The sequence below is a fragment of the Cryptotermes secundus genome, unplaced genomic scaffold (genome assembly GCF_002891405.2).
Source record: "Cryptotermes secundus unplaced genomic scaffold, Csec_1.0 scaffold1044, whole genome shotgun sequence".
In the NCBI taxonomy this organism is placed as follows: Eukaryota; Metazoa; Arthropoda; class Insecta; order Blattodea; family Kalotermitidae; genus Cryptotermes; species Cryptotermes secundus.
Window position 1 is genome coordinate 687,994 of NW_019738363.1, and position 13,418 is coordinate 701,411.

Consider the following 13,418-nt stretch of genomic DNA (forward strand, 5'->3'; position numbering starts at 1 on the left):
CAGACGTCAGAAACTTAATCACAGTAGAGATACTGCGGTTATTTTACAGCATGTACGTAAGATATATTTTTTGTCGAAAACAAAGAACTCTCTTCTACAAAACTAATCTCACCGTAGATAGCTACTGCAATGAAATATGAATTATTTGTTCTTGTATCTTGTTAAGGATTTCACATAAATATGTTTCGAAAGCTGAGGTCTATCTGCATTTTATGACATATTCGGCTTCTACCGAACGAACCATTGTTGAGAAGGGATATGTTCGGTCAAAGCTGCATGTATTTTCTTTATTGCTAGTGGGGTGGGACTAAGTCCCTTGTACTGCAGCCACTTCTGGCTTATTGTACCAGCCCCAGATGGTAGGCGAGGGTGATTGTGGAGCAATTGATGGAATGAAGATTGGCAGGGGAAACCGAAGTATTCGGAGATAACCTGTCCCAGCGCAATTTTGTCCACCACAAATCCCACGTGACCAGACCCGGGATCGAACCCGGGCCTCCGCGGTGGGAAGCCAGGGACTAACCGCTTGAGCTGTGGCGCGGCCAAAGCTGCACGTAACTTTAAGGTTAGATTGAAGCGATAGGTATTCGAATTATCTGCGTATTTCCACTGTCCACCTCCATTATCCCATTAAAAAAATGACACGGAATATTCTGACAGACAGTCGAATATTACGTCCCAAATATGAGTTAATTTCTCAAACTTCGAGATAAGAATGAGGTAAAGGATCATAGATTTTACTCCGTCTAATTATACCAAACGAATTAACTCGCTGCGAGTGAACAGGCCTTGTGTAATCCATGTTTAACCGCTGCACTGTGAGGAAGCCGAGGTAACTGAAGTGACCTCACAGCGCCTTCCACCAGAAATAATAATAATAATAATAATAATAATAATAATAATAAAAACGATAATTCCGGTTATAGAATTATGCCACTATTGTATCCTTCAACAAGTAGCCGGGATAGCGCGGTTGGTATAGCGACTGGCTACGGCCAGGACGATCAATTGTTCTGAGTTCGAGTCCCGATAATGGGCAAGATTTTTCTCTTCTTCACGTCGACCAGACTGGCTCTAGGGCCCACCCAGCCTCCTATACAATTAGTACCGGAGACTTTGTCCTCGGAGGTAAAGCGGCAGGGGCGTGAAGCTGACCACTCACCTCCAACTAGTGCAGAGGTGAAGAAAACGTGGGTCTATACATCCACTCCCACATACACCTTCATGACGTAGTGCTTAATGAGTTAAGCAGAGGAATAACTTTATATTTTTTACATTTGTGTCCTTTACCAGCGCTCGAACCCGACTAGAACGTTGGCACAATGGAACTGCTTTAAAGTCCATCTGAGATATCCCGACGGACCATCCAAAAACAGAACTATAATTAGACACCATTTAGATACAAATTTCTATATCCACTCTAAGAAGGATGTGACGACGATTCGCGTTTGATGCAGAAACATGTCAACTTTCCTTGACATATCTAAATTTATTATTTGACTGAAAGCTGCTGCTATTTGGCAGTAGAAAGTCTTCAAATTTCACAGCGTTCTGATCAACGATTTTCTTGGTCATGGGGTTTCCCCGTCTTACTTGTTTTCTTGTTGCAAATGTCCTGTCATAATTATAGTAACTTAAGTCAAATTCTTGAGAAATGGAAAGTGTACTATATTGACAGAAAGTGATTTGTTTCATTCGGGTCCGTCACGTTTCATCCTTCTGAGGATGGTCTCTGAAGACGCAAACATGTAAGGTCATAAACAACTGAAGTAAGGAAAATCTTCACCAGTCACACTAGATGGAACTGTTTAACTTTTCTCGACAGGAAGTGTTCATAATACAGGCTTCTTTCTTTACAAACTTCCGCTTTCTCCTCCTTCACCTGAACAAGTCGCAAGTATTACAGCTCCTCCTCAGGGAGAACGCGAAAAGTATGAACATCGTTTATACAAAATAACAAATGACAGGTATCCAGCATTATTTTTTAGAACTAAAAACATTTAACATTTTCGTATTAACATTTATAATATGAAATTTGTTGTAGTTGGTAATTTCTCCCGCGAGTGGTGAAATGAAAGTGAAAGTTGTTCTCCCCGCCGGGATGGTATAGAGGAGGAATTCGTGGTAACTTGCGAGATTACAGAAAGGTATAAGTTTCCGTCGAGGAAGGACGTGCTACAGAACAAGATGAGTACAGCTTCTGTTTTACAAGACAACATTGTAAACACACACCAGGATTTCAAGAGACCCAGCAGGTGAGCTAACGGAATTCTTGATGAGGCATTTGTAACTACGAGTACTTCTGCCAGAATACTTTAATTGTGAAGTTTCCTTCATTCTACAAAGGTACAGAGATTGTTTTCCTTGACGTAATTACACGAACGATATTTGCAATTGAGATGTGACTTCTCTCCTTCGCGATAATAATATAACATGTAAATATATCGCCTTATAAAAAGATACACATTGTTTTGTTCACTGCTTTGTAATATTATTCTTTTCCTCCGACTTAATGGAGTTGAAGATCATTATATTAACTAAGATCACGGTCTTCTGAGATGTCATGCCATGTAGTCATCTTATTCCCAAGTGTCACTATGTATGTACCAATTCACACGGCGTAACTTCTCAGAAGGCTGTAATCTTAGAAGGCCTACTGACCGCCGTGAGAACCACTTCTATTGTGGACCTCCAGTACCAAATTTCATCGATATCCACCGAGTATGTGCTGAAACAAGCAGACCGACGGAAACGATATCATGAAAATAAGGCGTAAGGACACATACACAGAAAACACAGAACCATGTCGCCTCTTAGCAGGAATTTGCAAGGACTCCGACTTAGTGTTCTCGCTTGTTTGCAGGGGCGGCATCCGGTACACCCCTCTGGAAGGGGAAGAGGCCCGGAAACTGGATAGAATGTTTAACAGACAAAATTGCCTCATCGAGGTGCATCCGGGACATGTGCTTTTGCCGTCAAAGTACGAGGAACTGGGAGACCGTATCCGAGGAATGGAGGTGCGCTCCAGCGATGTGTGGGTCGTCTCGTACCCCAGAACAGGTAATCCAGTTTTGTCTTCAGTCCGGGTTTCGAAACCAGTCACCTTCTTGTTTTTCAAAACGTATGATAATTTCTTAGGGTAGATCATACGTACCGTGAAATATAACGCAGAAACTTCATTAGGCCCCAGGAAAGGAGTTGATCTGCAAGCAAACGCAGAGAAAAATAATTACCCTTCTGGGCCTCATTACCGGAAAGTAGGGCAAAATCACAACACAAATATAATTAGTAAATATTTGGGAGAAGTTCTAGTATCTGGGAATGACAATATCAAATAAGAAGTTCAGTCATGAAGAACTTAAGGGGAGCCGTGACATAGTTCAGGCGGTTAATCCCCGGCTTTTGAAAGCGGTGACCTGGGTTCGATTCCATTTAAAGTCTTTTGTGGTGGACAAAGTAGCAATGGTTCTCTCCGAGTACTTCTGTTTCCCCTACCAATTCTCATATCCATTAATCATCTTATCACCGACACTTATGTAATCTGGATACTGACAGCGTCGTTAAACAACCAACTAAAGAAATCTAATAGCATATTAAATTAGGGGAATTCTTGACTCCATTCAGTCGGAATTTTTTGTCTTCTCGTCTGCCCTATAAAAGCGTAAAGATTAAACAAATATAAAGCTTCCATTTTACGTATAATTTTGTAAGGGATAAAAACTGGTGTCGCATATACCTGTATGGGGGGGGGTGCACAGATTTAAAGTAGACCTGAACTTCTCACAGAGCCGACCCTAAAGAGTTCTTTGCTACCAGCTTCGTGTTGGTTTCTTGCTTAGTTTAATCCTGGATCGTGAAGATCGAGGGATTGTTTCTCCGAAACGTCGGTTGAATGGACTACACACCGTTATAGTATCACAGTAGACAGAACTCTGCTTGTGTTTAGGATGTTTGAGAAGAGAGCGTTGAGGTGAATATTTCGACCTAAGGGGGAGGATAAGACAGCAGGCTACGCGCAAAGTGCATCACATGTAGGGAGAGCATTGAATACAAAATTTTGATAGGGAAACCTAATGTGAAGAGATCTTTATACAAAGACCTAGGCGTGGAAGTGAAGATAAAGTTACAGGGGATTTTAAATAGTGTGTGGACTGGATTAATATAGCTTAGGACAGAAACCAATGGAGTGTGCCTGTGAATGTGAAAATGAAACCTGGGCGTTCCATAAGAAGCGAGGAATTTCTAGAGTGGCAAAGAGACTAGTATGATCTCAACAAGGACTGTGATTCTTGGAGTAAGTTTCGAAAAACAATATGATACACATATCTACCAAACGAATTCTTTAGGTTTTTATACTCCTTTATCGCAAGACGCAAACAATTGAAATAATGGCTCTATGGATAATACAGTTATCATACGGCACGTAAGTCAGATATTATTTTCCTTAAAAAAAACTCTCTTCCACAAAGGCAATCATACTGCAGATACCTACTACAGCGATAGAAATTATTTGTCCTTGTATTTCTTTAAATGACCGCCTCTGTGGTCTAGTGGTCAGAGTCCCTGGCTACAGATCCAGAGGTCCCGGGTTTGATTCCCGGCGCCACTAGATTTTCTGAGAAGTAGTGGGTCTGGAACGGGGTCCATTCAGCCTCGTGAGGATAACTGAGGACCTATTTCAAGGAAATAGCGGCGACAGGCGGCGGTCTCTCAGTCGGTATAGTAGGCCTGAGGACTAAATCCGCGGAGTTTTGTTTGTATTTCTTTAAATATTCCACATAAAGTTGTTTCGAAAGCTGAAAATCTCAAGTGAGGTCCACATTCTATGACGTGTTCTGTTTATTTCTTACGAGCCATTGTTAAGGAAGGATATATCCGCTTACAGCCTCGTGTAACCTTGAGTTTGCATTGAGTGGGTACTGTTCCAAATAATTTCATACGAAAAACTTTACTGTCGGCCTCCATTATCAGATTTAATAGTTTCGGACATGGAGTACTCCAATATAAAGTCGAACATTATGAGCCAATCATGAGTGCATTTTATAAACTCTGAGTAAATAATTACGTCAAAAGCATCTGCTCTAAAGGCCATGCCATAGCTAGTTGGTAGCTTCCAACCTCGGTGGCATGGGTTCGATCCAAGGTCAGGTCATGTGGAATTTGTGGTGGACGAAGTGGCATTGGGGCACTTTTCTTTTAGTACCTCGGTTTTCACGGCCAATTTTCATTACACGAACTGCTACACACCCACCATCATCATCATCTGCCATTCGGGGCTGGTAATGGGTAACAGTGGTCGAAGTAATGGTGCATTCAGCTTCACTCCATCCCAAAAACTAAAATAAAATTAATAGTCTTGTCTAGACTTCCCTAATGCTTATGTTAAAGAGACAGATTTTTTATATGGTGGTACAATTCTTCTGCCTAAAAATGTAGGCATTGCTACTGCACGTGGTACTAAGTTTACTGGCCTGCGGTTACCACTTTCACTTCCAAGAAGGTCGAAGAAAAGTGAAATGGAGCCTCACCTTGGTAAACATCTGAAACTTTCTCTTCATCCATTTATGTTTGTTTATGTCTTTTTAAGGAAGCGGTCGTGGCATAATTTGAAGAGCAATTCCGGAATGTGTTCGGAGAAAATGAGATACCTCAGTCAGGCTGGAGAAAGTTGTCCGGGCCAAGACCTTAATTCCTGAATACGAGTGACATGCACTCGACATTCATCTGTTACAATGAGAATGACCTCAGATTATTCTGGGAATCACATAGAAACACACAAATTCAAAATGTGTGAGAGAAATGCTGAGTTAGTAACAAAAAGGAACACCATGATTTTAGTCCGCAAGCGAACTATACCGACCGAGCGACCGCCGCTTGTCGGCGAAGTTTAGTGCCAACTTTTACGGATAGATGTTGTCACGTTGTCAGCGCAACGAATCTCCACGGCAGTTAATTTCGGTTTTCTAGACCGGAGTCGCTATTTGCCTGAAATATCTCCTCAATTATCATCACGAGGCTGAGTGGACCCCCTTCCACTGGGTAGCCAGGAACGCTGACTACTAGACCACAGAGGCGGTTGAGTCACTAACCCCTTTCTTATGTTTGTCCAACGAAACTTTACGCATTACTTTCTATCTCCAGGCAGCACATGGCTCCAGGAAATGGTATGGTGCATTGGAAATGACCTGGATCTAGAGAGAGCGAAGATTCTTCAACATTTAAGGACTCCACTTCTGGAGTANACCTAATTTGAAGAGCAATTCCGGAATGTGTTCGGAGAAAATGAGATACCTCAGTCAGGCTGGAGAAAGTTGTCCGGGCCAAGACCTTAATTCCTGAATACGAGTGACATGCACTCGACATTCATCTGTTACAATGAGAATGACCTCAGATTATTCTGGGAATCACATAGAAACACACAAATTCAAAATGTGTGAGAGAAATGCTGAGTTAGTAACAAAAAAGAACACCATGATTTTAGTCCGCAAGCGAACTATACCGACCGAGCGACCGCCGCTTGTCGGCGAAGTTTAGTGCCAACTTTTACGGATAGATGTTGTCACGTTGTCAGCGCAACGAATCTCCACGGCAGTTAATTTCGGTTTTCTAGACCGGAGTCGCTATTTGCCTGAAATATCTCCTCAATTATCATCACGAGGCTGAGTGGACCCCCTTCCACTGGGTAGCCAGGAACGCTGACTACTAGACCACAGAGGCGGTTGAGTCACTAACCCCTTTCTTATGTTTGTCCAACGAAACTTTACGCATTACTTTCTATCTCCAGGCAGCACATGGCTCCAGGAAATGGTATGGTGCATTGGAAATGACCTGGATCTAGAGAGAGCGAAGATTCTTCAACATTTAAGGACTCCACTTCTGGAGTAAGTAACACAAACTGCATTTCACACTGTCATGCATACGTCAGGAAAGGTTACAAATACGAGTATGAAAACTTCACACAAGATGGGAAGCTTCAAATCCTTACAGAATAATTGCCGACTTTTCGTATGAACAAAGTGCCTCTGTCATCAGGGTGGNAGAATGACCTCAGATTATTCTGGGAATCACATAGAAACACACAAATTCAAAATGTGTGAGAGAAATGCTGAGTTAGTAACAAAAAGGAACACCATGATTTTAGTCCGCAAGCGAACTATACCGACCGAGCGACCGCCGCTTGTCGGCGAAGTTTAGTGCCAACTTTTACGGATAGAGGTTGTCACGTTGTCAGCGCAACGAATCTCCACGGCAGTTAATTTCGGTTTTCTAGACCGGAGCCGCTATTTCCCTGAAATATCTCCTCAATTATCATCACGAGGCTGAGTGGACCCCGTTCCACTGGGTAGCCAGGAACGCTGACCACTAGACCACAGAGGCGGTTGAGTCACTAATCCCTTTCCTATGTTTGTCGCAACGAAACTTTACGCATTACTTTCTATCTCCAGGCAGCACATGGCTCCAGGAAATGGTATGGTGCATTGGAAATGACCTGGATCTAGAGAGAGCGAAGGTTCTTCAACATTTAAGGACCCCACTCCTGGAGTAAGTAACACAAACTGCATCTCACACTGCCATGCATATGTCAGGATATGTTACAAATGCGAGTATGAAAACTTCACACAGGATGGGAAGCTTGAAAGCCTTACAGAATGATTGCCGACTTTTCGTATGAACAAAGTGCCTCTGTCATCAGGGTGGAATAGATATTTTTCTACCATTAAGACTGCAGACACACGATCCTCTAGAACATGGATAAAGATCTACCAGACTACACTAAGTCACATACCAGAAGACAGTACTCTTCATCTAAATAGCTATGCATACTTAACGAATTAATACCTAACTAACTTTCTCCATGGAGCACAGCCCTTCTTGAGAAGCCAATACTTACTCAGCCACTCAAGAATTTCCCAGCATTTTATGGGACCCAAAGGTTCATCACCGTGTTCAAAAGAGTTCATAACTGCTTTCCGTCCTAACCCAATAAATATAATCCAGAATATATATGGATAAATACCGTCTTAAGTGCAACAAATTTTATTGTAGTTTTTACTTCTTTTCCTCCTCCACACTACATGTTTCGGCCCTAAATGGCCATCAGCAAACGTATTAAAGATAAGCAGCGACACACACAGAGAGCGCCTACACTGAACAACACATGAACAACGATAAAAACAAGAAGTGGCCGCTGCAGCACCGTAGATATAGGGCATGTACCCTGAAAACATTTTAACTAAAAATTTGAAAAAGAAAGAACAGAGATCTTATAGACATTTTAACTTGAATTAAGTTTTAAAAAGTGCTAATTTAAAAATCAAATCGACGCGTGTAGATTAACAAAGATTTTATACAATTAGAAAGACTGGTAATTTTAAATTTTAACAAGCAGTATAACAGCTACGTGAGTGATACACACCTGATGATGGCCATTTAGGGCCGAAACATGTAGTGTGGAGGAGGAAAAGAAGTAAAAACTACAATAAAATTTGTTGCACTTAAGACGGTATTTATATTGCGTGAGTGTAACAGGATGCTGAAATATAATATTATAATCCAGAACCTCACATTCTCTTTCAGAGAGATTAATTTAAATACAATTTTTCTATCTACATCTAGGTCTTCCTAATTCTCTTTCTTTCAGGTTTTCCCACCCAAATTTTGAATCCATTACTATTAGCTCTCACGCATTCTACATGCCTTGCACATCTCATTCTCTTTCAGTTCATTCTTCTATTAATATGTGGCGCTGAGTATATATTATGAAACTCATCATTACGTAGTCTTCTTCAGACTCCTATTACTTTGCCACCCCCCCAAGGTTGAATAACTCTCATTAGCACCTTGTTCTCAAACACACTCAGTGTACGAGTATGTTGGGGCCGAGGTTCTCACATAGGTAGCTATAAAGTATTCAATCTTATATTGCACTCTGATCCTGAAGAAGGAAGCGATACATCAGATACAAACAAAAACAGTTCCTTACAAACACTCAGTGTATTCAAATACATTTCACAGCACAATAATCAACTTCCACAACACATGATTGAGTGAGACAGCAGATAATTACTTTATGCGTCAAGAAATTCCTGGTTGTATGGAATCCAGAAAAGTATAGCTAGACTTGGAAAATAAGATATATATAATTTTAATAAAATACCAAAGAATGACTTAGAAATTAATGGTAAACTGAAAATATCAAGACAGGAATCCTATTCGTTATAGGTTCTCTGAGTCTATAAAAAGATATTTCTTATTAGAATAAGCATAAATGCAAATTAGAGTGAATTTATCTAGAAGAAATAGTAAAATTCAGACAAGTGTTAAAATAAAGGGCAATGCAATTCATGCATATTTTGGTTGTAACTTTTTGGCTATGCAAAAATACAAAATTACAAATTTGTAATTAATTCTACACATTGTATTAATAATCAGTTTTATGCTCAGGAGGTAATGGTGTTCACAACATCAGTTAGGAAATTCTCGACAATCTTGATGGACAAATTAAAACATATGTAGACACCACGCTATATGAGCATAAGCTTTCGGAGCAGATACTTTCCCATATACAGCACATGTATTACATTTTTAACAAACTGATTAAATATCCAAGAAACCACGCAAATGAAATATAAAGTAATTTGGGTATGTTCAATATTAGGATGGGAATGTTTACTAACTCATTTTTCTTCCAATCTACTGTTGTATTTTGTACTGAAATTAAGGGAGCCCACCAGGAATTATTACTTTGAGAATGGCATGCTTGGAAAAAAGGTAAGATGAAAGTACTTCACATTGTAGGTTGACGGTGCTAATGGCTAATGATGATGGGGAGTGGATGAGAGACCTGGGGAACTCTGTGGAGCTAGTGGAAAATATGCAGTCCCCTCGATACATCAAAAGTCACTTGACCTGGGAGCTCCTCCCAGCTGCACTCAGCACAGTGAAGCCAAAGGTACAAGATTTGAATCCGATGTCGATTTCTTGAAAACCCTTCATGAACCACTATACGAGTATCATGTGTTGCTACATGAGATGAACGGAACTATCATTAACACACTAAAACTAAAACCTTTTTCACCCTTAACACCAATAGGGTGCTGGACCACAGATGAACTGCTTGCTGAGGACAGGTTACAATAATGTACTGGCTTGTCATATCTGTCTGGGCCACCCCATAGCTTAGGCAGTTAGTCGCTGGCTTCTCACTGCTGTGGCCCAGGTTAAAGCCCACGTCAGGTCATGTGGGATTTGTGGCGGACAAAGTGGCGCTGGGCAGGATTTCTCCAAAGTACTTCAGTTTCCCCTGCCAATCTTCATTCCACCAGTTGTTCCACAGTCACCACCACCTATCATCTGGGACTAGTACAATAGGCCAGTAGTGGCCACAGTACAAGGGACTGAGCCCCACCCCATTAAGAATAATAAGAAAGAAACATAATAATAATAATAATAATAGTAATATCTGTCAGTGCACAGAAATAACTCAGTGTGGTGTTCGGAGTGCTCGGAGCAACTAAAACTTGTCAATCCATACATACCAATTCTCATGCCCATTACACAAATCAGTGGCAGTGGCAGTGGTGCAGAGATGACTAAGAGGAACAAACCTAAATATCTGGAGAAAAAATGCCCCAGTTCCAATCTATTCACCATAAATCCCACAGAGACTTCTGTGAAACTGAACATGCGAATCCAATTTGGGAAGCAGATGTCTTGACAGAAATACTGGCAATGCCTGCCACTACCATGCCTTGAGGAATTATTACCTCTCTCATCACACACCAAAAGTCTCAATGCCTGGGGTTTCAAGAACTCTAAGAATGCTTATCTAATTTCTTCAATATCTGTCAATAGGTGGTGTATATAACACGGAATCCTAAGGACATGTGTGTGTCCTACTACCATTACTGCACACTGGTTCACAACATGAAGGGCTCCTTTGAGGATTTCTGTGAACTCTTTCTGAAGGGCAGAGGTAAGACACCATTCTCAGACTCTGTTCAAGTGGATTATAGAACTCTAGTTGAAGCTAAAGCACTTTTGAAAATCAGAAGAAAATAAGAACCGATGAAATTATATTAAGCTCCTGATCTGGTGGTGTATATTACAAGTAGAGGATTGGATTGGTTAGGGCATGTGATTTGAATGGCTAATATGATGGTCGCTAAGACAATTTTTGTTATTAAATCAGAAGGTAGAAAACGTGGGAAGGACTTGATACAAATGGCTGGAGGGTGCAGAGAATAATTCATGAGAACTATAAGTTAAGATATAGAGAGAGGGGTTGATATCTATTGTAAATGAAGCCAAAATTTTTATAGAACCATAGGACCAGGTAGTAACATATTGTGACATGTAGACCCATTGCCAAGTAACAACTGTGTAAACAGGTGATAGTATAACAGCCGTTACTAGGGAACAGCTCTGTGGACATATTTTTTCCCTGGAAACAAGAAAACATGCAACAATGGAAGAGACATTTTCTGTGTGGTCCATGCAAGGTCTGTACAACGAGGACTAGTAGTAGTTCAGTTGTTGTTGAATCAGTTGAGAGTTGCAGATGTGAGAAGTGAGAAGCTGGTAGCTCAGGCTAGGGTCAGTTCAGGAACCCAGGGGAAGGAGACCGTCCCCCAGCTATAGCTCATGAAGATATAGAAGCCTTCATGTGTACTACAGTATAGCGATTTGTACAATATGTAGATCCATGGAACTATTATAGTCACCTATAGTCATGAGTAATACATGTTAAATAAACCCAATTATCAATCCAAGCCTTGTGTCATCACTAAATATATGAAAGTATATACAAACTATACACATGGATTTTAAACATGAATGGAATGGTTCGAAAAGTTAAATGGAAACTCTCTGGTAGTAGAAGGTGAAGTTTCAAAAGCACAAATACTGAAGGCCATCATTTTAAACACCTCAATCTAACTTCCTTCTGCTTGGCCTCTTTCCATCTTAATTCTATTTTCACATCTTCTTCTCAGTCTTATATTTGCATACATTTCAAAATTCTTTATGCAATTCATGCTTCCTCAATCTAACTCCTAACCCCATTCAGTGTACCAGTGTTTGCTGATGACAATGTTCAATTTCTCTTCCAGTTCCATTGGGCCCCATCTGGAGCCACATCTTTGGATTCTGGAGGCGTAGGCATGAGCCCAACATTCTGTTTCTCACATATGAGGAGTTAAAGAGAGTGAGTTCAAGTCTGTGTTGAACCCCACATCCAAACCAGGGCTGAATGCTCAACTCTTCTATTTTCATCTATCCATTACTTATCATAATCATACTTACACTGTACACTCAGTCTGAGCATGTATTAACTTTCTTTTCAGGACCAAGAGGCTGCAATCAGAAAAACAGCCACCTTTCTAGGCAAGACACTCACTGAGACCGAAGTGAGCAAACTGGCCAATCATCTCAGTTTTAGTAGCATGAGAAAGAATCCTTCAGTAAACTTGGAACCCATTATGACGAAGAAGAATGGCCCAGACTTCCTCCAAGCTACAGAACTCCGTTTCATCAGGAAAGGTGAGGTGGGTGACTGGAAGAACCATATGACTCCAGAAATGACTACTCGATTTGATGCCTGGATTGAGGAGAATCTGAGGGGTACTGGACTCAGTCTGAACTGATAATCCCATTGGAACAATAAAGTCTACATCTCACACATCATGTCAAAATATTTCACTCTGTTATCATATTGATATTTTCCATTTTCATGTAAATTTACATTTATAAAAATTGCAGACTTAAAAAAGATTTATTATCATACTGCTCTAGAAGTAGCTCGAACCCTAATGATGTCAGCAAATTATTAATCTTAATTTCCTTACCCTATGCACAAGTGCTTGGTGACAGACGAAGCTCCAGACTTAATGGCTGAACACGTGATAATGTGCTGTCTGGTCAGACCTAACATGCATCTCATGGGATGGTAAAGCAATGATGGAATGATGATTAACAAGAAAAAAAAATGAATAAAATCGGAGAAAACCTCCAGTGACACTTCGTCCAGCACGAATCTCTCATGATGAATTGAATCAGGAATTGTATTAAGTCTCTCAATAGGCTCTTCAAAAAGTTCAGTTCTCAAGGCTGAAATATCTAAGTCTAAAAAAGTAAAAATTAGAATATGAATATTACACTGATATATTGGGTTTCTGGACTTTATCCATCGTCCTGGTTTTTAAGATAACAAATAAAAACACGACGTTTCGGAAACTTGATCTGTTTCCGTCCTCAGGTGAAGGAAAAGGGAAACACCTATTCTGTTGGGTCTGTTTGAAAGAGCTAGGTCCAGTGATTGAGGCTAGCTCTTTCAGTGTGTTATACACCATCGTCAGAATCCTATAGTAACTACATGAATATTACAGTTTGTCCTGTGGTTTTGTATGTGTTCAAGGAAG

The 13,418-nt window shown here is 40.6% G+C and overlaps 2 protein-coding genes across 4 annotated transcripts in view; one reads left to right on the forward strand and one right to left on the reverse strand.

Annotated features, from left to right (window-relative positions):
- The first annotated feature begins 1,332 nt into the window (after positions 1-1,332).
- Positions 1,333-13,186, forward strand: LOC111870960 (luciferin sulfotransferase). Of its 3 annotated transcripts, XM_033754053.1 has the most exons (8): positions 1,333-1,931; positions 2,045-2,255; positions 2,864-3,060; positions 6,142-6,238; positions 9,799-9,952; positions 10,855-10,975; positions 12,111-12,205; positions 12,345-13,186. In XM_033754053.1, the coding sequence occupies exons 2-8, from the start codon at positions 2,188-2,190 to the stop codon at positions 12,642-12,644; spliced, it is 1,032 nt and encodes a 343-aa protein (XP_033609944.1). In that variant the 5' UTR covers positions 1,333-1,931; positions 2,045-2,187; the 3' UTR covers positions 12,645-13,186. The 3 variants fall into 3 exon arrangements, with proteins under 3 accessions (XP_033609944.1, XP_033609943.1, XP_023719414.1); XM_033754052.1 differs by having other exon boundaries at positions 1,333-2,255; XM_023863646.2 differs by lacking the exons at positions 1,333-1,931; positions 2,045-2,255 and having other exon boundaries at positions 2,307-3,060.
- Positions 3,124-13,418, reverse strand: part of LOC111870959 (luciferin sulfotransferase) — a 65,658-nt gene continuing 55,363 nt past the window's right edge. Inside the window, exon 9 of the mRNA XM_023863639.1 lies at positions 3,124-3,203. The gene's annotated coding sequence lies outside the window, so the exon portion shown is untranslated. The remainder of the gene's footprint in view (positions 3,204-13,418) is intronic.

What these genes read in the sequence shown, in the direction of transcription:
- LOC111870960 (XM_023863646.2), top strand. Translation starts at nt 2,760, where the DNA reads ATGAAAATAAGGCGTAAGGACACATACACAGAAAACACAGAACCATGT. An exon ending in CGTCTCGTACCCCAGAACAG is followed by an intron (nt 3,061 to 6,141) that starts GTAATCCAGTTT and finishes TTCTATCTCCAG; the next exon opens with GCAGCACATGGCTCCAGGAA. An exon ending in TCAGCACAGTGAAGCCAAAG is followed by an intron (nt 9,953 to 10,854) that starts GTACAAGATTTG and finishes ATCTGTCAATAG; the next exon opens with GTGGTGTATATAACACGGAA.